The sequence below is a fragment of the Cryptotermes secundus genome, unplaced genomic scaffold, assembly GCF_002891405.2.
Source record: "Cryptotermes secundus unplaced genomic scaffold, Csec_1.0 scaffold1282, whole genome shotgun sequence".
Classification (NCBI taxonomy): domain Eukaryota; kingdom Metazoa; phylum Arthropoda; class Insecta; order Blattodea; family Kalotermitidae; genus Cryptotermes; species Cryptotermes secundus.
In genome coordinates, this window is record NW_019726248.1 from 78,393 (window position 1) to 104,072 (window position 25,680).

At 43.8% G+C, this 25,680-nt stretch overlaps 1 protein-coding gene across 2 annotated transcripts in view; it reads right to left on the reverse strand.

The window, feature by feature from the left end:
- Positions 1–1,819: 1,819 nt before the first annotated feature.
- The window catches only part of LOC111864139 (protein artichoke), a 37,016-nt gene continuing 13,155 nt past the window's right edge, over positions 1,820–25,680 (reverse strand). For both annotated transcript variants that reach the window (XM_023851181.2, XM_023851180.1), the window contains exons 3-14: positions 13,801–14,041; positions 12,852–13,021; positions 11,701–12,056; positions 10,820–11,066; positions 10,444–10,698; positions 9,600–10,214; positions 8,315–8,498; positions 6,986–7,086; positions 5,542–5,737; positions 4,069–4,332; positions 2,959–3,181; positions 1,820–2,248 (exon numbers count right to left, since the gene is read on the reverse strand). In XM_023851181.2, the coding sequence (XP_023706949.1) occupies positions 1,918–2,248; positions 2,959–3,181; positions 4,069–4,332; positions 5,542–5,737; positions 6,986–7,086; positions 8,315–8,498; positions 9,600–10,214; positions 10,444–10,698; positions 10,820–11,066; positions 11,701–12,056; positions 12,852–13,021; positions 13,801–14,041 (3,183 nt within the window). In that variant the 3' untranslated portion in view covers positions 1,820–1,917. The remainder of the gene's footprint in view (positions 2,249–2,958; positions 3,182–4,068; positions 4,333–5,541; positions 5,738–6,985; positions 7,087–8,314; positions 8,499–9,599; positions 10,215–10,443; positions 10,699–10,819; positions 11,067–11,700; positions 12,057–12,851; positions 13,022–13,800; positions 14,042–25,680) is intronic.

Consider the following 25,680-nt stretch of genomic DNA (forward strand, 5'->3'; position numbering starts at 1 on the left):
GAACATGTAGGGGGAAGTGGAGGTATGACTCCACATTCATAACCTTGGTACTAGATAGTGTTGCAATGAATACGCTGATACATTCGCAGAATAAGAACAAGAATGTTTAAAAAGGACAGTGGAGTGCATACTCCCCACTGGAATAATCAGGTTACTCTGGAAGAGCCAGGATAGTGCAGTCAGTATAGCAACTGGCTACTGGCTGGTTGACTTAGGGGTGAGAGTTTGAGTCCCGGTAGGTTCAAGAATTTTCACTTCTCTGTGTCATCTAGATTGGCTCTGGTGTCCACCCAATCTCCTATCCAATGGGTAACAGGGACTCCTTAATCAGGGGTAAAGCAGCAGAGGGGTGAAGCTACTGACATCCAACTAGTGCCGAGGTCAAGAAAACGTGGATCTATACATCCACTACCCCATGTGCCTTCATGGCATAATAGTTAATTAGTTAAGTACAGGGACAACTTCAACTTTACCTTTTACCAGGTTGCTCTGATGTAGCAATGCCATTCTTCTGGATCAGTGATGTGCTTACATTAATAAAATGATGGTAAATTGGTTTCTAAAATATAGTCATGTGCATGCTCTGATGCAATAGTGGCATGCTAAAAAGGAAGGAAGAAAATGGTAACAAAGAAATAAATAAGAAGGGTTTTAATAATAAGAAAAGAAATTTTTGAGGAGGAAGGAGAGAAAAAGGATCAGGAGAGGAAGTAGAAGACAAAAGAGGAGATGAGAGAGAAACACAGGAGGAGAATGAGTAGGCTAAATGTAATTTACAGAGGTCTCTGTGATGTTAAAACATTAGCTTCCTATATGGAACTGTAGTGGACCGTGCCATAGCTCAAGCAGTTAGTCGCTGGCTTCCCACCGTGGCAGCCCTGATTCGATCCCGGGTCTGGTCAAGTGGGATTTGTGGTGAACAAAGTGGCACTGGGGCAGGTTTTCTCCGAGTACTTCGGTTTCTCCTGCCAATCTTCATTCCACCAATTGCTCCACAATCACCCTCACCTATCATCTGGGGCTGGTACAATAGGCCAGAAGTGGCCGCAGTACAAGGGACTTAGTCCCCACCCACTAGCAATAAAAATTATATGGAACTGTGGTAAGAAAAAAATAGTGACATTAACCAGTCATGTTTTGTAGTAGAGCTTGGTTGTCCCACAGTTGAGACAACATCTTGATTACCTCAGCTCCTTAGCGAAGCTGCAGTCAACATAATACAATGCATGGTTTTGCTTCCTGTAGGGATCATTTCTTAGGATTTCAATTCCCTCTTTGGGCCCCTCCTTATATTTGTCCACCCATTGTTTTAAAGCTTATAAAGTTATGTAACATTGTTCCATCAACTGCTGATATCAAATGAGATACTTCCTTGCCTACTCTACAACTACAGTTCTCTTAGAACCCTGGTATCGTTTATGTAATATGCTCATTTACTGCCCATTGCTGCTTATTAATGTATATCTTTTGTGAGGCTTTTAGCTTCATACCTGACCCCAAGCATAGATGACCAGGTGCTACATATCGCCTGATCCCCACCCTTCGACCTGCCTAACACAAGTAACCTTATCAGTAGCTTACACCTCCATCAACAGAGCTCTCCAGGTGAATGCAGCATGCAAATCTCTGCAATAGCTCAGGGAAAGAGCAACAGATTCTAATAATTATAAATGATACTGAAGATGAATGTAAAATGATGCTTTTGTTAATGAATTGTCTTAGTGACTGTGGAAAATCATGAAAACTGGCTCAGAATTGTAGGTTTGCAGGATTTGAACCAAGGGCTGCTCATTTGCAGCTAACCAAAGTGACAACACAGTTACAGTAAAGTTTTAATAACCAAATATAAAATTTGTTCCTGTACAAAATCACATTTACAAATATAAATGTACACATTATAACACAACACTTTCTTTGTTACTGTGTGATGGGATGCAGCAGGACAACAAGGACCACGTAGCACATGGTGGAAGTGAATGGGATGCTAGCATGTGAGTAATAGTCACTAGGTGGAAGCATTGTGCACTGACTAGCACGCCAGTGACGCACGTTTCCAGAGCTATCTCGTGCCAGCAGACACAGCTCAAGGTGCGGGCTTGAGGGAAGTCCACGCACTATATGGCTGCGTGCATTGTAGGGAAGGTCCAGCTCTAGGACCACATTCTGCGCCTCGCGCGCCACCAAGCGGAAGTCAGCAACATCACTATGTGTTGACACAAACCATGTGATTGAAACTCCATTGTTTGTCCTGTTGAACGGAAGAATTATGTAAGCAGCAAATATTAACTGTTACCTAACAGTATCCTTAGCGAGGTGATCGCTTCATGGTTTGCAGTCCAATTCATTCTATTATGTTCACTTCAGGGCACAAGAAAATTTTCTGTTCTTGTTTCTGCTTCCCCTCTCTTTTCGCTCATTCTACATATATTATGATTTTAGGAGGGGCCACGCCATAACAGAGGTGATTAGATGCTGGCTTTTACCACAGGTGAGAGAAATCAAAGAATGTAACTATTATTTCTTTTTTATTATTGCTAGTGGGGTGGGACTAAGTCCCTTGTACTGTGGCCACTTCTGGCCTATTGTACCAGCCCCAGATGATAGGTGAGGGTGATTGTGGAGCAACTGGTGGAATGAAGAAACCGAAGTACTCAGAGAAAACCTGTCTTGGTGCCACTTTGTCCACCACAAATCCCACTTGACAAGACCTGGGATCGAACCCGAGCTGCCACGGTGGGAAGCCAGCAACTAACCGCTTGAGCTATGGCGCAGCCTAAGAAGACAACTGAGGCAAGCCATAAGAATAAAGAATTCAAAGACAGTGTACAACAAATATGACATTATTAACAGAGTTACCCAGAAATTTTGAGATAATGCAAATGTTGCAGAGAAAGGTGCAGATATGATCGATATCTTCCACAACCTAACAACACCTTCATGTTCAACAGTTCCACGCACCTGTGAATGTCTCGGAACTTAAGGTCTGGATTGATCTGGAAGCGAGGGCTGTCCCGCTCAGCACCGCAGGTCATCCGGTCTTCTGGAATGACAGCAATAGACTGTCCCTCCAAAAACTTGGGTGCAGAACATTTTAGTGTGTCCCATTCAGGGCCGGGGGACACCTGTGAGTCCAGCCACTGCCTCAATGGCCGCACTTCACAATCACAGCTCACCGGGTTGCCTGTACAAAGGCATAACGAAATCTGAGCATTAATTTGTCTAATTTATAAAATCAACTGAGAGTACTGGATAACAGGGTGCAGAGGAGAATATTTGGATGTAAGATGGAGGAAGTAATAGGAGACTGCAGAAAACTGAATGGTGAGGAACTTCGTAATATGTACTCCTCAACAGATATGAGGACGTTCAGATCAAAAAGGATGACATGGGTGGGGCATGGGCTATGCATAAAAGAGAAGTTGAATGTATAGAAACATCTGATTGGAAAACCTGAACAAAAGAGACCATTTATATAGAACACAGTCATAGTGGAAAGATAATATTAAAATGGATCTTAATGAAACAGGGTATGAGGTTGTGAACTAGATTTATTTGGATCAGAATTAAGACCAGTTGTGGGGTCTTGTGAATGTGCTAATGAATATTAGAATGCTTTGTGCTCCTTGACCAGCTGAGCAACTATTAGCTTCTGATGAAGGACACTGTTCTGTGGAGATAGCTAGACAATTCACATTACAATGCATGCAGAAACACGGGTTGGTATTAATGTAAGGTGTCCATTATTTTAATAAAAAATAGAATGTCTGGGCAAATTCTACTCAAACTTGTCAATATCAGAGTTCAAGAAAATCAATTCAGCAGTTTTCAAGCTGTTACTGCAAACAGATCAGACAGCCTAAACAGAAACAGCAAATCTAACAGGACCTTCATTGCTAATGCATGAAAGGTCTGCAATTCTTTCCTGACTCCAGGTTATCCCTTGCATTTGAAAAGCCCATGGATCAGATTCCATGGTCTGCTATAACAATAAATAATAGTTTCCTGATATGAACATCAAGAACACACCACCATATGGACCAAGGGAGAACTGATCTTGTTGATACTTACCCGAATATAAGATGCGCGTTCCATTCTCAACAAGAGGCATCAGTTCATGGTGAAAGTGCTGTAATCTGTTGGCCCGCACATCAACTATTCTGAGCTGTGGCTTAAGTGACACAAGATCCACCAGAGGCAGCATGGTCAGCTGGTTGTGTTGCAGGTAGAGAGTGGTGAGGTTGCGAGGGGGGCCGAACACTTCAGTGGGCAGCTGGGTGAGCTCATTGTTTGATAAGTCAAGCACTTTAACAGCTGTAAGGTTACCAAGGACATCTGTAACAAAATGTAACTCATTGGTGTGTTGCCACTGCAGCAGATTTTACTGAAGATGCTGTCAGACTTTTCCCCAATCTCAGGCCATGTTATAACCCAGTTTCAAAGCTGCTTCATTTTACTGCAGCTCATACAATGTGTACTCATTGTGGAGGATCCTGTAAGTGTTTCTGTTTGTTTAACATGTACTTTCCGTGTCCGGTCACTAAAAGATACTGTTGGAGGTCCCCAGGGTCAAATCATGTTGTAGATCGTTTCATACACATCTCAATTATAATGAAGCTCATTCAGTGTGAAATGATGGCCGTGCCATAGCTCAGGTTTCAGCACAGGTCAGATCATGTGGTGCACAAAGTGGCACTGGGACAGGTTTCTTCCGAGTATTTCTGTGCCCCTGCCAATTCTCATTCCATCTATTATAAAGTAAGTAAAAAAAAAAGTAAAGGTATCCCTGTAACAGGCCTTGGAGGCCCTTAGGGTTGTGAGATGTTGAGGTTCCCACATTTTCTAGACAATTGGCTCATAGATGGCGGTGAGGTTGTCAGCCTTACGTGCCAGCCACCCTTTACTCATTTCTGTTAGAGGCTGAGTTGACCCCAGGGCCATATTGAAGCTGGAAGGATTAGGTAAATTGAAAAAATCCAATGACCTCATCAGGATTCGATCCCGCGACCTTCCGGCTTGTAGCATAGTGCCTCAACCAACTACACTACTGCATGCCCCTTCCATCTATCATCTGGGGCTGATATAGTAGGCCAGTTAGTGGCTGATATACCAAGTGGACTCTGTCTCACCCCACCACAAGGAACTAAACTAATGTGAAATGGATCCCTGCAGACAGTCCCCAAACTCAAGTTTTGTTTAAGCCCACTGCACACTCCACTCAGACAGAGTGTGATTCATTTAATACATCCTCACTCTCTCAAGGATTTTATGATTGGTCCCTAAAGTCACACTGTAGCTCAGTTAACACATGACTTAGATACAGTATGGCTCTCTTACTGTGTACTCACTCTGACACAATTCTGGAGAATATTGTGCATGGACAACAGAGGCATGTCAGATAATACAACTCTCAGTCTGTTATGGTTCGCTTAGTGTGCATACACTGTGGCAGATTTCAACAAAGGCAGGTAAGACTGCAGCTCAGAGAGTGAGGTCAGATAATACAACTCTCAGTCCGTTACGGCTTGAATGGTGTGTACTCACTGTGGCGAATCTCATTGAGGATGTTGTGGCTAACGTTAAGCAGCTCCACACGCTTGGTGCCAACTGTAATATCATATGTCAGCACAGGCATCACGTTATAGCTGAGGTCAACTTCTCGCAGCCTATATGGCACCCAGGGTGAACTGGGGAAGGTGTGACGCGTGATAAACGAGATCTTGTTATGGCTCAAGTTCACCTGACAGACAAACACATTTACAGAAAGACTTACAGAGGCATTAAGTGCTATTACTTGACTAAATATTTCTCACAAGTGTTAGAATGAAGAGTAGACTCCAATATGGCCCTCTTGAGTGTAAGAAACAAACTACAGTACCAGTTAAAGTACAGAACATACATGTAAACTTACATGAATACAAAGTTTACTGTGTTCTTGTATGTGAGACCATGTAGATTGGTGGATGGATATTAATGTTTCAGGCAAAGATGATGCCTCAAAGTTCAAGTTATCTACCAAACTACACAGTAAGATATCCTAGAAGACAGTAACACTACAGTCATGACTGTAAAAAATAAAGCTATCCCTGTAACAGGCCGTGAAGGCCGATAAGTTTGTGAGACGTCGAGGGTCCCACATTATCTAGACAATCGGCTCAAAGATGGCGGCAAGGTTGTCAGCCTTACGCACCTGCCACGCTTTACTCCCCAGGAAAATTATTTAATTAATTCCTGGTACTCATTTCTGCTACAGGCTGACTTGACCCCAGGCCCATAGCGCAGCTGGAAGGATTAGGTCAATTGAAAAAATCCAATGACCTCATCAGGACTTGAACCCGCGACCTTCCAGTTTGTAACATAGTGCCTCAACCAACTATACTACCGCATTACCCCCAGTCAAGGCTGTGAGAACCTCAAATCACGCTTACATAAATAAGGCTATAAAATACATTTTTAAGACAAATAAATATTTCTGGATGTTCTTAAATACTTAATTTCTTGCACCCTTGGATACTTATTCAAATGAAGCAGAATGACAACACATCTCATTACAATTCTGGTTGTACTTAGTTCAAATCTCAACAGAGGAACTTTGTGTCATGACGTCTGTCTTTGCTTTCCCTAAGTCCATCCAGGCAAATGCTTCAGAATTTTAAAATGGTCACTGACTTTCACCTCCATGTAGAGTCCATCTTGAGAATGACCAGAGCACCTACTCATTAGCTTGGCATGGTGCTACTAATAAGATGTAGGATTCATGTTCACTGCTTAAGCCTAATGAAAGTTCTGAATTTATGATATCAAAGAATTCTTATGGGACTACCACTGACAATGAATCAAAGACACTCTTTTCCAACAGTGAGAGGTCGAGGCTCCCAAATTTTATGCCAGAAAATCAACAGAAATGATTTATAATTACAAATTTCCCCCTAAATATGGCCCATTAAATACACAACAAACTATGGCACAGGAGTGTGCTTCTTGTTACCCTTTCTAATGACAAGCAATCATCCAGCAGGCCGTGAGTCTTATTGTCCAGTTTCTCCAACAGATTGTGCGACAGATCTAGAGTCCGCAATGACACCAAACCTGTAACATATGGAGTAGGTGTATTAACTGAAACCAGTCACATAGTTTCTAAAATAAGCCATTCAGATGGATAGACAGACATGACTTCAATATGTGATCACTTCAGGTACTTCACATAAAGAATGTGCAAAACCATTTACTGAGCCATAAAATTAAAATACAGTGTTTGTTAAGACCATTGTCTACTGGGATGTTATACTCTGCAGTCTGGTGGATCATTATTGATGTTTCAGAGGAAACTGCTGCCTCCATCTTCAGGATAAAAGAGCAAGTCAAAGACTGAAATAATGATATGGTCATGGGGGAGGGACGACAGGGGACTAGCACTAAGGCCCTGACTGAACCAGTAATATTTTCTCCATGTTCATCTTAGTCTTCCTCGCCAGGGATCGAGACAGCATGTTCCTTAGATACACTAGTAGCAAACTACATCATATTGTAACGTGTAACCGGGGAAATGCTGCTTTGTTGATTCTGCAATTCCTACGCAATGGCCCACTGTTATTGACTTGTTTCTGTGGGAACTCCCCGTGTATTCATCATAACCGTGGAGACTCATTGTAGGCTGTTGCACAGCGATGACCGTAAGATAGCACGTTACAATATCATATCTCAAAGGACATTATTCTTCATAATCACTGCAATGAAAATCTCAGATTCTCATACAATCTTTACTGATTACATGGATCCAGCTGTTAGAATACAGTATGCACCAAAATATACAGTACTGAAACTCGCACATCTCGAACGTGCATGTGCATTTGTCGATGGGGCATAGCTCCAGCTGCACGTGTACCCAGAAGTGAAAAGGAAGTTGTGTTGTGCAGTTGTCGGAAACGGGTCTCTCAACAGAGGAAAAAGTATTCATAGTTGAGTATTATTTCCGCTCATACGGAAGTGGTCACCAGACAAATTGCTTCCTTGGTTTTGAGCGGCCAGATGTTATCGTCCAGAAACCGCTACATAGTACATGTGTGATGATATGGCGTGCTGTCTCAGCACATGGTATATTAGGCCCCTATTTCATTGAGGATGAGGAAGGCAATGCTCTTACCGTCACTCAAGAATGCTACAGGGACATGGTGATCTGACCATTTCTTCAGGATTTCAGAAGGCTCTGTCATGCAAGGGGCCTTCACATGAATAGACAGTGGTATCAACAGGATGTCTTTTCATTTCAGTACTGCAATTTTTGGTGCATACTGTATGTACCTAGTATATGGCTCACCTTGGAAGGCTCCATTGGGGATGGTGGTGAGGTTGTTTGCCGTGAGGTTGAGCATGAGAAGCTGCAGGAGTCCCTCAAAGGCTCGTACTGTGATATTGTTCAGCAGGTTATGTGACAGATTCAGCTCGAACACCACAGGTAAGCGGCCAAATGCACCCCGCTCCAGTTTTGTGAGCTGGTTGTGCTGCAACAAGAAACTGAGCATATCGCACTGATGCCATGTCGAATTATTGCTGCAAAATGCACACTCAGCTTAAGTGGCAGCACTTCTGATTTGTGTCCAGGAGATTTCTGATTATAATCTTGGCTGGAATCCTGACTATCCTGACTGAGATGTTTCACGGTTTTCCTCATTTCCTCTAGGAAAATGCTGGGATTGTATCTTAAAGAAGCTTAGATCATTTCTTTAATATCCTTTCGAATTCACTATCATCAAATCACTTGATGTTATGCAGTCTGAGTTACTGACAGGGTCATTAAATAAATTCTAAATGATTAAATAAAAATATAATTTAATATGTACCATACTTTCTAACATACACCATAGGCATCAATGATTATGATGATGGTATATTGATAATCGGGATGATGATGATAAAAGATACAAAATCTGTGAAAATGACAGCAATGATAATAATGATATTAATTTATTAGAGTAGTTCCAAGCAGCCCCAATATAAATTTTAATGAAAATGCATTCAGCGATTCTTGGGTTGTTTCATGTGTACAGATGGATGGACAGACTGGGCAAATCTAATAGGCCCTCCGCAGGGTTTCAAACATGTCTAGCCTATACAACTTGTCATTTTATCTTAATTATACAAGAAACATAGGGGCACATGGTAGCACAGTTGGTTGACGCACTATGCTACAAGCCGAAAGGTCGTGCGTTCAATTCCTGATGAGGTCACTCAATTTTTCAATTGACCTAATCCTTCCAGCCGCACTATGACCCTGGAGTCAACTCAGACCCTAACAGAAATGAGTACCAGCAATCTTCGTGCAGGTATAGGTGTGGCCAGCACGTTTAAGACTGACAACCTCACTGCCATCTGTGAACTGATTTTCTAGAAAATTTGGAAGCCTTTATGTCTCACAACCCTATGGACTTCCATGGCTCTTACAGGGTTATCTTCACTTCCCCCCACCCACATTTTAGGAATTTGGAGTGGTTAACTTGTATATTTCAGAAAGCTGTGAAAGTGAATGTGAATGCCATCTGTGACAAACAGAAGTACCGTACATATACCAAGTAACTGGACCAGCTCTGATAGTCCGTTGTTACCTGCATATTAAGGAACTGAAGAGTGGACAATTCACTCAGGCTCTCCCATGGGACTTTGGTCATTCCGTTCCCCTCAAGGTTCAGCTTCTGCAGTGTCAGCAAATTTGAGAATGCGCCCCGCTCAAGTGTGTCTCCAATTGCATTGTAGCTCAGGTCCAGTGACAGCAATGAGTTCATAGTGGGCCATGTCTCCAGCGGTGGAATACTTGAAATGGCATTGTGAGAGAGATCCAGGTCACTGAGTGAGATGGGCAGCTGGAAGATTTGTGTGAGTGAGTTGTTGTGCAGCGTGAGCTTCCGCAGAGATGCGCATCGAGCCAGGGCTGCCTTGTTCACATCTGACAGTTCATTATGACTGAGATCCAACTCAAGTAGTGTGTGCAGTGCACCAAATGTGGAGCCCTTTATTGTATTTAGGGAATTGTGGCTCATGTTCACAAAACGTAGACTGAATAATGTTTGGAACACAGAATTCCATATTTCACGAACCCTGTTGTAGCTGAGATCGATGGTGTGAAGCTCAAACAGTTTGGGAAACGTATTACGAGGAATTTTCTCTATCATGTTGTGGCTTACGTTTAGAACCTTCAGTCCAGTCATGTTATGCAGGGGAACCTGGTAGAAGAAATCAGACATATTTCTATCAAGCACTTCAGTACACATTGATGTTTTATGTGTCATGCTTTGTATTTACATACAAACACACTCAGGTCAAGAGAACACAAAAGGTTATTGTACATCACCTGTATAAGACAAAAATTTGGGCAATGTATGGCCCAAGAATCAAGGGAACCACCTCATGCCATGCTAAGAATTAAAAGAAAAGAGGTAAAGATTTAAGTACCTGTGATAAATCCATCAGCAGATTGTAAGACAGATCCAGTTCTGTGGCATATGTATTGCTGTCAAAAGCAGTGCGAGGGATGCTTTCAATCATGTTGTGAGATAGGTCAAGCAATGTCACATTGGCACAGTTCTCAAATGCACCTGACTCAATGCGTTCAATAGCATTGTGGGATATATTAATGCGCACCAAGTATAGGTCCTTGAAGGCAAGCTTCTGCACTTCTGTCACCTGGTTCTCTGAGACATCAATCAGCTGCAACAGATGATATGCTCTGCAGAACCATGCCAATGAGTTCCAACATGACACTACTTATTGCAGAATAAGTAGAAACTGCCACAATAAGAGAAATAAAGATGATGAAAATGAAGATTACCTCAACGTACTGCAGCTGGTAGAACATCTGAAAGTCTATTTTCTTGATAAAATTCCTTGCAAGATCAACAGTGCCAACCCTTGTCACAGAACCAAATGTGCCTCTCCCTACATCTGTGATCTGATTGTCACTGAAGTATAACCGTCGAATAAAACGCATCCCACGGAATGAGTTGGAATCCAGCCTCCGTAACCGGTTGTGGTTCATATGCAGCACACGCAGCACTGTGTTACGTGCAAAAGTTCCCCTGCAACATGTAGTTCCATCCACATGATATGTAACAAACATTCTATTTCGTTCAGAACAGATATCAGGCATACTTCAAGTTTGTATGTTGTTTCCAAAATATGACATTGTATCCACGTAAGTGTGCAAGTCCATATTATCTCACTGGTAACTGCATGTGTGCTCGACACACAGACTGAATTTTCAAGAGAATAAATGAATGAGTGAATGAATGGATGAACGAAAGAATAAATGAAGGATCAATGAATAAATAAATGAACGAATGAAGGAGTGAATGAATAACTGAGTCAAAGAACGAGTGAAAGAATGATAAAAAAAAAATTAGCAAATAAGTGAATGAATGATAGAATAAATAAATAAACGAAGTAAATTATCAATGAATAAATGAATAAACAAATGAATAAATTAATAAAAATGAATGAATAGCTAAAGAGAAACAAAGAAAAACAAATCAATAAATAGATCGAAAAATCGACATATCAATTCACCGATACATTGATTAATTGAAAATTCATGCATAGACACATAGATAGCTTGACAGTCGATATATCAACGGAAACAATTTGATACGTCGATAGATCAATATATCGACAGACAGACACAATAAATAGTTTAGAAATCCTCTTCACCATTACCTGGTGAGTTCTGCTATGGCATTGTGGGACAGGTTGCACCATGACATCTTGTTCAAATCTGCCAGGTGTGATGAATCCACTTTGGTCAAGTTGTTATGCGACAGGTCAAGTACCTCTGTGTCCCGGAGTCCCTTGAACTGATTCCGCCGCAGCTCCTTCAGCTGGTTGCCATGGAGGTCGAGTGTCTTGAGTTTGCGCAGTATGTGGAAGGCATCAGGAGGCAGTTCGGCCAGCAACCCATTGGTGATATGGAGCCTCTCAAGGCGAGAATGTAGAAGCCCAGAACTTAAAGCATCCGCAGGAAGAGTCTGGAATTTGTGTCCATCAATTCGGAGTGTTGTGATGTTACCCAGTACCTGAAACAATACATAATGTGAGCAGTTGATCTGCTTACATAGTTAAAGGCGGAAATTAAATTTTGAATTCATCTGATAGAATGTTTCCAATTCTAGAAACAAAAATGTTATTGTAAGATTTGAGGCTTTCACGGCAGTGGCTATGAAGAAAGCAGTCTTCTGGGATTTGGCACCGTGTATATGTGGTGTTAACCGACGTTTCGGAGTAACGTATCGCCTCCATCTTCAGGGTAGAGGAAAAATATAAGAAATCTGCAAGCGAAGAGACCATGAGAACCGGTAAAAGCAGACTGGTTCTCACGGTCTCTTCGCTTGCAGATTTCTTATATTTTTTCTTCTACCCTGAAGATTGAGGCGATATGTTCCTCCGAAACGTCGGTTAACACCACATATACACGGTGCCAAATCCCAAAAGACTGCTTTCTTCAAAAATGTTTTTACATCGAAACACAGTTTTGTATACTAAGTTTTGATTCAAAACAGCAATTTGTTTGTATATTCTTCTTGGTCTTAATTAAATTCCTAGTAACTAAATGTGAGAAAAAAGTTTTATTAGTGAATAAAAGTTTATTCTGGGTTAAGTAACGTCACATTATTGCAATCTGCATAGCAAGTGTTATGCATGTTCATACGTATTGCATCCAGACCACAGATGGTAACAAAAAGATGTAAGTTACACCATTTTGACTGCTATTCTTGTCATCTACAGACATGATCTAGTTCAGAAACAACTATTTCAAATTGTTACTAAAAAGAAGTGACAGTATACTGCACTGTGTAATGTCTTGTACATACTCGGAAAGCCAAAGTGGGGAACTCCTGGAGCTCAGAACCCACAATGTGGAGCTCCTGTAATGTTCTGTTCACACCCAGAAAGCTGTGCTCTTCGATGTGCTGCAGAGGCGTGTCTTCCACCCGCATCACTCGCACATGGAGTGGGTATAAGAGACTGCCATACAGACGCCCTGTGTGAAACACAGTAGCATTTCATTAACCAGTGCTAACAGAACAGACAGGTTCAGGAGACCATTATGCTTGTCATCTGTTCCCCAGTTTATATATTTAATTTCTGGGACCCACTACTGGACTATAGTAACATTTGCTGTAGAAAGTCTACACTATTTCTTACAGCTGCAGTTCATATGGGTCTAAAACGTGTGGTAGAGGCTGTGGTACTGCCTTCATTTTGTATCCTAGGGTAACTCTGCTCCATCAAAATTACAATATTGCAAAAGTAAGCTGAGATGCCAAATATTGCTCAAAATGAATGATTTTACCATAAGTTGTAAAATTATTTTCCACTGTTTTTTTAAAAGAGTCTATAATGTGGGAAGAGTTGGGCTGTATAAAGAGAGGGCTAACTTGACAAGGGGTGAGAGGTGTCTTCCCAAAATCAGGGTTGATGATAAAGAAAGAGAACTTCATCATAATGACGTGGACCTGGAAGTGATGTGCTGTGCTCTACATGTCTGCTACTTCTGTAGCTACAGAGAGCTGCCTCTTGGCTCTAGAAATACAAAAGAGCACGGCCTATAGTGGGAAATATAAACTAGAGTCTGATTCCTTGACAATTAAATTTTTCAGAAATATAATTCAGATCAATATTTCAATAAGTTGGGCGGAAGTTTTTGCATATTGGTACGTTGAAGCTTAGTGAGAGGGCAGTCAAAGTCGAACAGAATTGGCCATCACGTCCACCAAACACACAAAGAAGGCAGTGCTAAATTATACAAAGTTTACTGACGGATATGGCACTTGGAGATGGTGAGACGCTCCACCGGAGCGTTCAGTGTTGCCAAATTAGCCATCGCAATTGACAATGATGCCAAATTGGAGTTCTCACAACGAATGTTCAGCCCGCTGTCGCCCCCCGCCTCACATTCACAGGGGAACAGCTGGAGCGGCTTCTCGGGGCACCGGTAGAGGGGGCCCGGGGGCACATAGCCCGCCTCTAGCAGGGGGGCTAAGAGCAGCAGCAACAGCATCTGAAACACAAGAAGACATTTTATAGAAACGGGTTTTGTTTTGGAACAGGATTCTTGTGATTTGGAAGTGCATGAGAGTCAGGAAGAACTAATGTAGAATTCAGTATGATGTGTCTAAAATATCGTGAAGTGCCGAGAGAAAGCCGGAAGGGGTTGGAAGATCAGGGTTGATTTCCTAGGCAACGACCAACGTTCCCGCTACAACTGCTAGGAATGGGAACGCATCCATTGCTATACAACGGCCAGCAATATCCAAGCAACGAGTTGTTTGAAGCGTTCGTTGCCTAACAGGGAATACCTTCCACAAGGTATTCCCTATTCAGTCCGAGTGCAAGTTATAACAGTCCAACGTCGGGCAGAGACCAAGAGAGTTGGTATTCGACAAGAGAACAGAAGAGTTCTTATCCGACTAGAGCAGAAGAGTTCTTATCCGACTAGAGCAGAAGAGTTCTCATCCGAGCAGAGCAGAAGACACTTCACCGTGAATAGCGGTGCGAGAGTGTCATAACATTGAAGAGGAAAGGTCTAAAGGGTGTTATAAGTGGAGAATTTAAGTGTGAGTGTAAAAGTGACTGTTCAATAAATATTCGTTCAAATCCGAGATCCCACAAAATTTCTTGTCCTGCTGCCTAGCAAACACGCGGCAGTATCTTTGAGAATGTACCATTATCACAGAGTGACACAGATTCTTACGTCGTGATTACAAATCTGCTGCATTCTATTTTCAACAAAAACTATAAATTAAAATCGCAATACATGAGGTCTCTTAAAACATTCCGAGCTTTTCTTCCGTAAGATTTCCTACTCGAGGTGTGACGTACCCTTAACGATATTTCAGACGAAGAGCACACAGGATGTAGGGACAGAAGTGAGGTTATACAAGCATTCATTATTATAAATTCAGATTTTATTAAAGTTAAATTTACCCCTGTGCTTAATTAGGTAACCCACCATTAAGATGTCAGGAGAAGGGGGATGCATAGCACAAAGCATTCTTAACTTCAGCGTTAGGTGAAGACGATCGATCAGCTTCACTCACCGGTCGCCTCACACTCCACAGAAAGAGCCCGAGGTACTAGCTGCATAAGAGGCGCCACTTTTGGTCTGGACGTCATATAAAGAAGATAAAAATCCGTTGCCCCTGCCAGGAATCCAACTCCGAGTTCTGTGCCCTCTGAGTTACTCATGGAGCTGAACCCTTCTTGAGGAGCCGCCAATTCTGCAGCTACTCAAGAGCTTCCCAGCATTTTATGGAGCACTCAGGTTCACTACAGTGTTCACAAGAGCCCTCCAGTGGTCCCTATCCTGAGCCAAATCAATCCAAACCATACCCTTTCGGGCCCCCAAATAGAGTTGCCTGGTCTATGGACCAAAATGCAACTCTACAGCTTGTACTGGTAACTGGTAACATCTCTGCCAACATCAATACACTGTGTATCTCCAATAAATCAGTATCAAAGCGTAAATCTGAAAAGAAGCTCGGATGTCGGGTACAACTTTCCATTCGCGCTATAACGTTGGCAGCAGTGAACCTGAATCGAGTGGGTGAATCATACGCCTTCTCAGTGCCGGGCCTTTAAAGTGAACTTGCCATTAAAGGTTAGTACCGCCTTGATCATGGACAACTCATCCCGGATACTCACAAGGCAGAAACGTTTCAAGTTGAAGGCCGAAACAAATGACATTGCTGTGCCTCTCTGTCTCTTGTTCTTATCTCAATGTTCTCCCATTGCGTCGGGATTACAGGCGTTTCGCTCATCCCGTGGCTTTTAAACAGATAAAGAAGTCCTACTGAGGAGCGTTTTCACTTAGTGGGGGGTGAAGTCCAACTGGATCCACTCGACACGGCGGCCACTGATTGGCCTATTGTAGCCTGCCCCGGGTGATAATGATGATGAAGAATTTGGTGGAATGAAGATTGGTATGGGAAACCGAAGTACTCAGAGAAAACCCGCCCCAGCACCACTTTGTCCACCACAAATCCCACTTGACCAGACCCGGGATCGAACCCGGGCCGCCGTGGTGGGAAGCCAGCGACTAACCGCTTGAGCTATGGCGCGGCCTACTGAGGAGCTTACTCCGGGCTTCCACTCGGGAAGTGTTCGTTTCGAACCTCGACTGGGACACCAGCTATTTTGATTCAGATTTTTCGTGGTTTTCTTCAGTCCTTTCATTCAAGCGCGGAGATGGTACCTCGACTGGTTAAAGACCACTTCAATCCCAGTCATCATCAATCATCAAACCATCCAATGTTATACAGCCCAAGAGGTGACTGAGTCGTAAACCAGCGCACAGAAACAAGGACTTATAGCGAATCACTCTATGATTTGGCGCTGGTGGCCTGCTGGGGCGTTATCTGGTGTCCTAGTGAGTTTGAATTCCCACCAGAAAGGTCACCCTCGGGACAGTAAAACCTCTGTAAGAAGTCCATCTTAACTTATTATTCACTGATTTCAAGTTGAATCTGAGGCCACCCTCAATAAGCTTTCGCGCAAGTTGCTTCTTCCGTTGTCTTCATTACTCGCACTGTCGGCAGCTCAACCTACACAGCGTCGAACGGCGGCACGCATAATGCATGAACAATGAACTAGTGAGGATATTGTAGAAGGGAACAGCCGTGGACAAAGGAACATCACGCACAATCTTAATCGGAGTCCCGTCCGAGACTCGAACCGGCCTCCTCCTACCGTATACAAGAAAGAAGCAATACTGTTTGAGCCAACTTACTCGGTTGAATGCCTTTGTGAGTAGGGTAGCTCAGTTGGTATAGTGACTAGACTATAGGCTGGAAGACCGGAGAATAGGGGTAACCCTCCCAGGGAGATATAAACTGTCTTCGGCACAGCGTGTAGGTCAGCGTTGAGACCTATAGTCGCCTGTCCAGTGGCTAATGGGGCTCTACCCCCGGCGGTAAAACAGTCGTAGCTTGGAACTAACCCCTCAACTCATTCTGTTGCCTAAAGTTAAGTAAGACTGGAGATGTAACTCCACTCCCCCATACGTTATTCCAGGTGGGTGCTTAATTAATTTAGCATAGAACGTCTTTACTTTCACCACTGCCTTCGCAAAGGCATTTTAACTAACATGTTTGAAGGGTTTGAAACACGCAACGCAACTGAAGTCTAACTACTCTACGAACATTCGCTAATCCGGTCACAGTTAATCCGGATCGAAATATGTAAAATGCTGTCCACAGTTCAGAACATACTTTAGGACACATGACAATTGGGGAGGCAGGTGAGTCACTCGCCTATTTCCTCAAAGTTGCATTATTACTTTCAAAAACCAATACAACTTCTGAGTCTTCTATCGATGAATACATGTATTTTCTTTTTATAATTTTTAAATAAAGGCCCTACAGTGATATTTTATTTATTTTCATCAGAATTCTTTTTCTTTTCCTTGGCACTACAGCCCCAGTAGGCCTAGGCCTACCTCCATGAACTTCTCAGTTCACTTCGGTTTTTCTAGATCTTACACATTCGGTATGACTCCTTGGGCGGGTGATCAGCTCGTCGCAAGGCCTCTACCTGTACACAAACACAGAAAAACGCACGCACACAAACTAAACATCCATGCCCTGGGTGCGATTCGAACCCACGATCCAGGTTTCCAAGCGAGCGAAGACAGTACATGCCTCAGCAATTCTTACATCATAAAATTTTCTATTTATTTGTTCTAATTTTTTTTTGTCTTTTAGGGCTAAATTTTGCTACACTAATCCCGATTATCGCTTAATCGGGATTTCCTCTCCACCTCCCATTAATCAGGCTTAGCAAGGGTTTTTTTTCTTAGTATCTTGGGGTGGGGTGAGACTGAGTCCATTTGGTACCTCGGCCAATAATTGACCTACTGTGCCAGCCCCGGATGATTGATGAATGTGGAGCAGTCGGTGGAATAAGAATTGGCAGGGGAAACCGAAGTACTGACAGGAAACCTGTCCCAGTGTCATTTTATCTACCATAAATCCCACATGACGTAACCTGGGCTCGATCCAGGCGACTAACCGTCTGAACTATGACACGGCCTTTAGCGAGGGTTTACTGTGTCATTCCTTGAATAGACAACCTTCCGGAAGAAAGTTCCTGTGTAAGCATGTCTCAATTTCCCACAGGCGCATGAATAACAGTAAGACGTTGAGAACAGAGCGCAGAGATAAGGTAGTACCTACGTCTCTATCCCATGATGAAGCAGACATGCCAATAACAGATGGAGTGTACAATCTGAAGTTCCAGTACCTGACGTCTGTCTGACCTTTTAACAGTTTACGATGTGTTTCTCTCCACAGTGTCTTCTCCAAGTCTTCATACGAGCGTGGGGTTAAAAGTTCAGTAAATTTATGGACCGAACGATGAGGTAGCGATTACCGACTTTTATTCGGGAGGCATAAAAAAAACTAAAATCCGTGGCTTGAATCCGCAAGCGAACTATACCGAACGAGCGATCGCCGCTTGTCGACGAAGTTAGTACCAACTTTAGGGGATAGAGGGTGTCACGTGGTCAGCGCAACGGAACCCCACGGCCGTTAAGTTCGGTTTTCTAGACCGGAGCCGTTATGTCCTTGAAATAACTCCTCAATTACCCTTACGAGGCTGAGTGGACACCGTTCCAGACCCACTACTTCTCAGAAATTCTGGTAGCGCCGGGAATCGAACCCGGGACCTCTGGATCTGTAGCCAGGAACTCTGACCACTAGACCACAGAGGCGGGCTTATTCGGGAGGCATCCAGTTTGAAGCTCGACCAGTACATCGACTACCCTTCCTGATGGTTTTCGTGGTTGTCCTCAGTTCTCACAGGCAAACCTCGGAACACTGTCAGAAATTTGACCAAGACAGTTTCCTTCCATATCCTTTCCAATTCATTATTCAGATTCACCATACCAGCCTACGCTATGCAGTCATATCGACGTCACTTAATATGCCATAAACAAAGGGTAGAGGTTCAAGTAGCGACGGAGACACCCAGCCCTTTATCTAATCAGTACCATGGCCATTTTTCCAGGGGGTAAAGAGGCCGGAGCGTGAAGATGATCGCTTACCTCCATCTAATGTCTAGGTTTAGATGTACGAAGCAACAGCTCCATGCCCTCAAGTGCACAGGGACAACTTTACCTTGAAGCATCAAGAGGCACAAAACGGGAGTAACAAAAGAAGAGAGAGCAAATCCGCGACATACATCAAGACTGAGAAAACTGTAGCAATTGTTTTGTGCAGTCCCTCGCTTTCTCTAAGCGTGCCCGCTACTGCTCGTCGAATTTCTCACACCATAATTGTACCGTAGGGACAGTGTTCACAATTGAAATGCGGAGTAAGCCTTTCACTTGTCCCAGAGGTAACAACAGGCGACTGCTGATATGGGAGTTCTGTGTCCTAGCGTCTTCTTCTGCGATCGCGCAAGCCCACACACGGCATGCATAGTTCGTGGCTACTTAACGATGCTACCAGCATCTATGAAGTGAGCCGCGACAGCTCAGTCGGTATAGGGACTGGCTACGGGCTGGACGATCGACGGGTCGGAGTTCGAGTGCCGGTAGGGTCAAGAATTTTTTTCACGTCGTCTAGACCGTCTCTGAGGTCCACCCAGCCTCCTATCCAATGGGTACCGGGGGCTGTTTACCCCGGGGGTAAAGCGGTTGGGGCGTCAAGCTTAGCACTCACCTCCACTTAGTGCAGAGGTCAAGAAAATGTGGATCTATACATCCACTCCCCCATACACCTTCATGGCACAGTGCTTAATTAGTTGAGCACAGGGACAACTCTACCTTTACCTTATCAGCATCTCTGCGGATGTTAAGGACGAATATAACGCTTCCCACAAAGTAACTGCAGTCACTACCCCGCTACTTACAACACTTCTTGCAAAGCGCAACCCAGAGGATGGGCACTGAAGCACGGCCTGTGACTTGCAATATTTGTTGCAAAGTAAACTCGTGTGGAGGCTGTTACTGCTGCTCCACCAACACTTTGTGACGTCCTTGCTTCGAGCTTTATAAGGTTGGGATGAGCATCCTCACTTCGACCGATCCCAACAGAAAGTAAGTTGCCGTGAGGCGTAAGATGTGTGTCAACTGCTTCGCAGTTCCTGCATTGCCATGTTGTCACCCTACGTTTTACAAGGAAGATTATTTTTAGGTGTGGTTGCCAAAATATGCGTCGATACACTGAATACTCGAATAAAATACTTGATCAAGTCAAGGAGGATGAGATGGGGGGGTGCATGTAGCACGAATGGGGAAACGACAAATGAATATAGGCTATTGGTGCGAAAACCAGAAGGAAAGGATGACTAGGAAGATAACATGTAGGTCGGTGGACAACATTAAAATGGATCTTAGAGAGAGAGAGAGGATGGGGTGGTATGGAGTGGATTTATCTGGCTCGGGATATGTACCAGTGGAAGGATGTTGTGACCACGGTAATGAAACTTCTGTTTCCATAAAATATTTGGAAATTCTTGAGTAGCTGCACAACTGACGGATTTTCAGAAAGGGCTCAGCTTCATGGATTTAGTTACTTGAGTACTCGGCGACCTCTTATTGGATTCGGCAGTAATCACCTGGGGATTTCCCACAGCTCGCGAAAGCATGGAATATAGAAACCGTGGTCCTTTAGGCTGGGGCCACACGAGCGCACAAAATGCGTCCGTTGTAACGAACGTACTTTATGACGGATGTTGCTGAGGACACCACACAGTTGCATTATGCGGTGCGTAGTTTTTTGTCTGCAATGGAGCCAGAAGAAAGCGTAGAATTCGCCTCTCTTGTTTATTTCTATAACGGACGATACGACGTTCGTTACAACGGACGCATTTTGTGAGTTCGTGTGGCCCCAGCCTTAAAGCCGGGGGCCACCACGTTACTGCATGTACCCATGACAGGAAACGCTTATAATTCCGCAACTCTCAGAATTTGTCCAGTCACATTTATTTCGAGAACATGTCTACAAACCAAAACGCAACAATTAATCTACACGCTGTCTATGTGGCAATGCGAAAGTGGTCGTGTAATGGGAGAATGTTAAATGTGACAGACACGAAGGCCGATATAACGGAACAAGAGGTGGGGGAAATGCCACCATAAAGACAAAAGTACGTGAAGGTTTCCTGTTATTGCTTGAAGCGTATTTATCAGGGTCACTCGGATATACTTATCATTAAGTAATTGTGAAGGAAATGGGCCACGCTCCACTAATATTTAACAGTTATTTTATTATATTTCCTTCACAATCGTGAATAGTCTGAAATTAATGGAAATAATGATACCTCCGCGTCCGTCCGCATGTTTCATCCATGAAAGTCGATGAGGTAACAAAACAAACAAACTCCGTGGTCTGTAGTCCGCAAGCGAACTATACCGACAGAGTGACCGCCGCTTATCGGCGAAGTTAGTGCCAACTTTAGCGGATAGAGGGTGTCACGTGGTCAGCGCAACGGATCCCCACGGCAGTTAATCTCGGATCTCTAGACCGGAGCCGCTATTTCCTTGAAATAGCTCCTCAATTATCCTCACGAGGCTGAGTGAACCCCGTTCCAGACCCACTGCCGCCCTTTACTCCCCAGGAAGATTCCTGGTTCTCATTTCTGTTAGAGGCTGATTCGACCCCAGAGCCATAGTTCGGCTGGAAGGATTAGGTCAATTGAAAAATGCAATAACCTCACCGAGAAAGGAACCCGCCACCTTCCGGCTTGTAACACAGTGCCTCAACCAAGCTACAGCGTGGGCCCGAGGTATCGCATTAAGTAAGAATTCCATTATGTTCATATCGGTTCTGCGTTGCCTCACTTCATAGGAAACTCTAACTGCACTTACGAAGTCATTCTCTTCACAGAAGCGTGACAAAACAGAAACTTCGCTAACCCCTCGAAGCCTGAAGCTGATGCAAATAATATTTAGGGATCCATGTTTCTACTGCTACATCTCCATTAAAGGTAAAGTTGTCTCTGTGTTTAATTAAATACGAAGCTATGAAGACAGATTGGTGAGTGGAGGCACAGCTCCATACATCCTTAATCTCGATACTCATGGAAGCGGCTGGTCAGGCTCAAGTTCCGGCAGTTTTAACCCTTGAGAAAGAGCCCCGGTCCCAAGGCTGGATGGGCTCCAGATCAGATCTCGACGCTGTAAAGTAGTAATGAAATCGTTTGCCCCTACTGGGAACGGAACCCAGAGGCTTCCAGGCCGTAGCATAATTGTTACACCGACTGAGTTACCCTCGCTTCTCCCTGTATCCGTTATAAACGTCGCCAATTTGTTGATCCTGTTTAGGAAAATGATAGCTGTTTATTGTGGGAATCATAAGAAATATAAAAATAAAATTAGTGAGCAAAATGCAGAGTTCTTGAACGTTTAAGTAGGTGGTATATAAAGTTATCACTTCGGACCAAAGGATTAATATCTTATATTTCTCTTTGGAACATTTTTGTACCTGGTGAATAAGTAAACTATATTCATTGAAGAATGAGTTCTGACTTCAACGCGTAATCTCTTGAGCATTTTGCTTTACGACAACAGACTTGTACTCTTCTTCAAGTATAAGTATAATGAGCAAGTCAAGGAAGATGAGATAGGCAGGGCATGTCGCACGAATGGAGAAGAAGAGGAATGCACATAAGATATTGGTGGGAAAGCCAGAAGGACAGAGACCACTGGGAAGATCAAGGTGTTAGGTGGGTGAACAATATTAAAATGGATCTCAGAGAGATAGAATGGGATGGTATGGATTGGATTGATCTGGCTCAGGTTATGGACGAGTGGAGGGCTCTTGTGAATATAGTAATGAGCCTTCGGGTTCCATAAAACGCTGGGAAATTCTCGAATAGCTGCAGAATTGGCGGCTCCTCAAGAAGGGCTCAGCTCCATGAGTAACAACAGACTTGTGTTTGGAACGTATTATTATCAAGGCCACTGAGATATAAAAAGAGTCTGGAAATATGTCTAGGCCCTTTCAAAAGTGGATTTTTTTAGAGGCCTATCTCGTCACATTTATACATTTGTAAATCGAAGATGAGAAAGCGAAATCGAAATGCAGACGTCATAAATGATATCGTCTGTCGAAGGCGTCACTTCTCCAATTTGCCTAACGTATTTCTATTAAATTTAGTACTTCTGTGTGTGTGTGTGTTCTTTTTTTTTTTTTGTACTACTCAATAAGACGTTAAGAAATTTCGAGAGAATTCGGAACGGCTGAAACGAAAAGGTCCAAATGTAGAATATACGAGTATTTATGAGGCAGATTTCTTGGGAGAATAGCCACACGGAATAACGGAACTCCGGAGACAGTGATTAGCCCATCTAATGAGCCAATCAGATCAGGTTTCATGCGTCTATATGATGACGTAAATAGAACCAGTTTCTCAAACGCTGAGTATCTTTAAGCAAAACGAGACTACGGGGAATGTCCAGCAGGTCCTGCAGACGTGGCCATCTGAATTCACTGTCGGGTACTGAGTGTCCGTGAGCACGCAGCTTCATGTAGCAATGCGATAGAGGCCTCCGGCTGATCATGGGACCCTGGTGTACCCCAATCACGTCGGCGAGTTCTGGTATTTCGCAAGCAAAACACGGCCACTGCAAGCGCGATTGGCGCGCCTTTAGTGTCCGAATTTCAAGCGGGTTAGCTCAGTGTCTGCAGGTTAATTAACGAACATGTCATTGGCAAAAATATGCCGAATCGTGACTGTTACACCAAGAATTTCTTCCTCATAATCACTCATGAATATAGCCCTTTGACGCTTCCAGCTAATAGCATTTATAAATTCTGATTTGTAATCACAGGAAACTCGCTACGTCTCCATTACAAAGACCAATGATCAAGTTCAGGCCTATATAGAGCTAGCAGATGCGGCATGGGCACTAAATCTATCCCTGTAACAGACCGTGGAGGCCCATAGGGTTGTGAGACGTCGAGGCTCCCACATTTTCTAGATAATCTGCTCACAGACGGCGGTTAGGTTGTCAGCCTTACGCGCCGGCCGCCCTTTAACCCCAGGAAGATTCCTGGTACTCATTTCTGTTAAAGGTTGAGTCGACCCCAGGGTCACAGTGAGGCTGGAAGGATTAGGTCAACTGAAAAATCAAATGGCCTTATCGGGAATCGATACCACGACCTTCCAGCTTGTAGCATGGTGCCTAAACCAACTACACTACCGCGTTGCAGCGTGCCCTTTTAACCCCTGAACTGAGGGCGGAGAATATACTCTTATTTATGTCAAAAATTAGGCCGCGCCATAGCTCAAGCGATTAGTCGCTGGCTTCCCACCGCGGCGGCCCGGGTTCGATCCCGGGTCTTGTCAAGTGGGATTTGTGGTGGACAAAGTGGCGCTGGGACAGGTATTCTCCGACTACTTCGGTTTCCCCTGCCAATCTTCATTCCACCAATTGCTCCACAATCACCCTCAGCTATCATCTGGGGCTGGTTATCGAGTGAGCTGCAGCTACAAGAGGCAGGCGTCTTTCATAAATCGCCAGCCTTGAAGCAACATTCCTATGATTCCTGTCGAACAGAGCTCAGTGAAGTTGGGAGGGGCTGTCGCAGACAGCATGCCTTCACTTTTTTGCATGTTTACTGTGCAATCTGGTTGCTTGTGCGTTCTCTGCTGAAAGTTGAAGAGAACACACGCTTGTCCGTGCCTATCACAGCACGTTTCAATTAACAACATCCTGGGAGTATTCTGATTAAATTTGATATTGGACAATTTCACTAAAATCCTAGGACCAATTTCAATTTTGACTCATCCCACTGGCTGGACGGTCAATGAATCAGGATTCGATTACTGGCAGAGGCAAGAGATTATTGTCTACTTGACAAAGTGGCCGTGCCATAGCTCAGGCTGATAGTCGTTGGCTTCCCACCGCGGCGGCCCGGGTTCGATCCCAGGACAATTCATGTGGGATTTGTTGTGGACAAAGTGACACTGGAACCGAGCGGTCTAAGGCATGTACAGTCTTCGCTCGCTTGGAAGCCGGGATCGTGGGTTCGAATCCCACTAAGGGCATGAATGTTTAGTTTGTGTGTGTGCGTTTTTCTGTGTTTGTGTACAGGTAGAGGCCTTGCAACGAGCTGATCACCCGCCCAAGGGGTCCTACCGTATGTGTAAGGTCTAGAAAAACAGAAGTGAACGGAGAAGTTCATGGAGGTAGGCCTAGGCCTACTGGGGCTGTAGTGCCAGGGGGAGAAAAAAGTGGCGCTGGGGCAGGTTTTCTGCGAGTATTTCGGTTTCCCCTGCCAATCTTCATTCCACCAATTGCTCCACAATCACCATCATCTATCATCTGGGGCTGGTACAGTAGGCCAGCAATGGCCGACGTACCAAGTGGGCTCACTCTCACCCCACTAAGAATATTAAAAAATATATAACACTTAATAGCGTGCAGATCGGCTCTAAGTCCCACTAAGCCTCGTATCCAATGGGTAGTGGTTTCTTTTTGCAATGTAAATTGGCTGGGGCCCGAAGTTTATAACTCACTTCATAGTAGTTCAGAGGTTTAACAGTGTTTGCAGCTATACCTCCACTGCCCCACACACCATCATGGCATGGTGCTTAATTTAGAACAGGGGCATGTTTATCTTACATGGCAATAATTGCGGCAACTTTCTATAAAGATTTACAGATAGTTCATTTGACAGGCATCATCTGAGC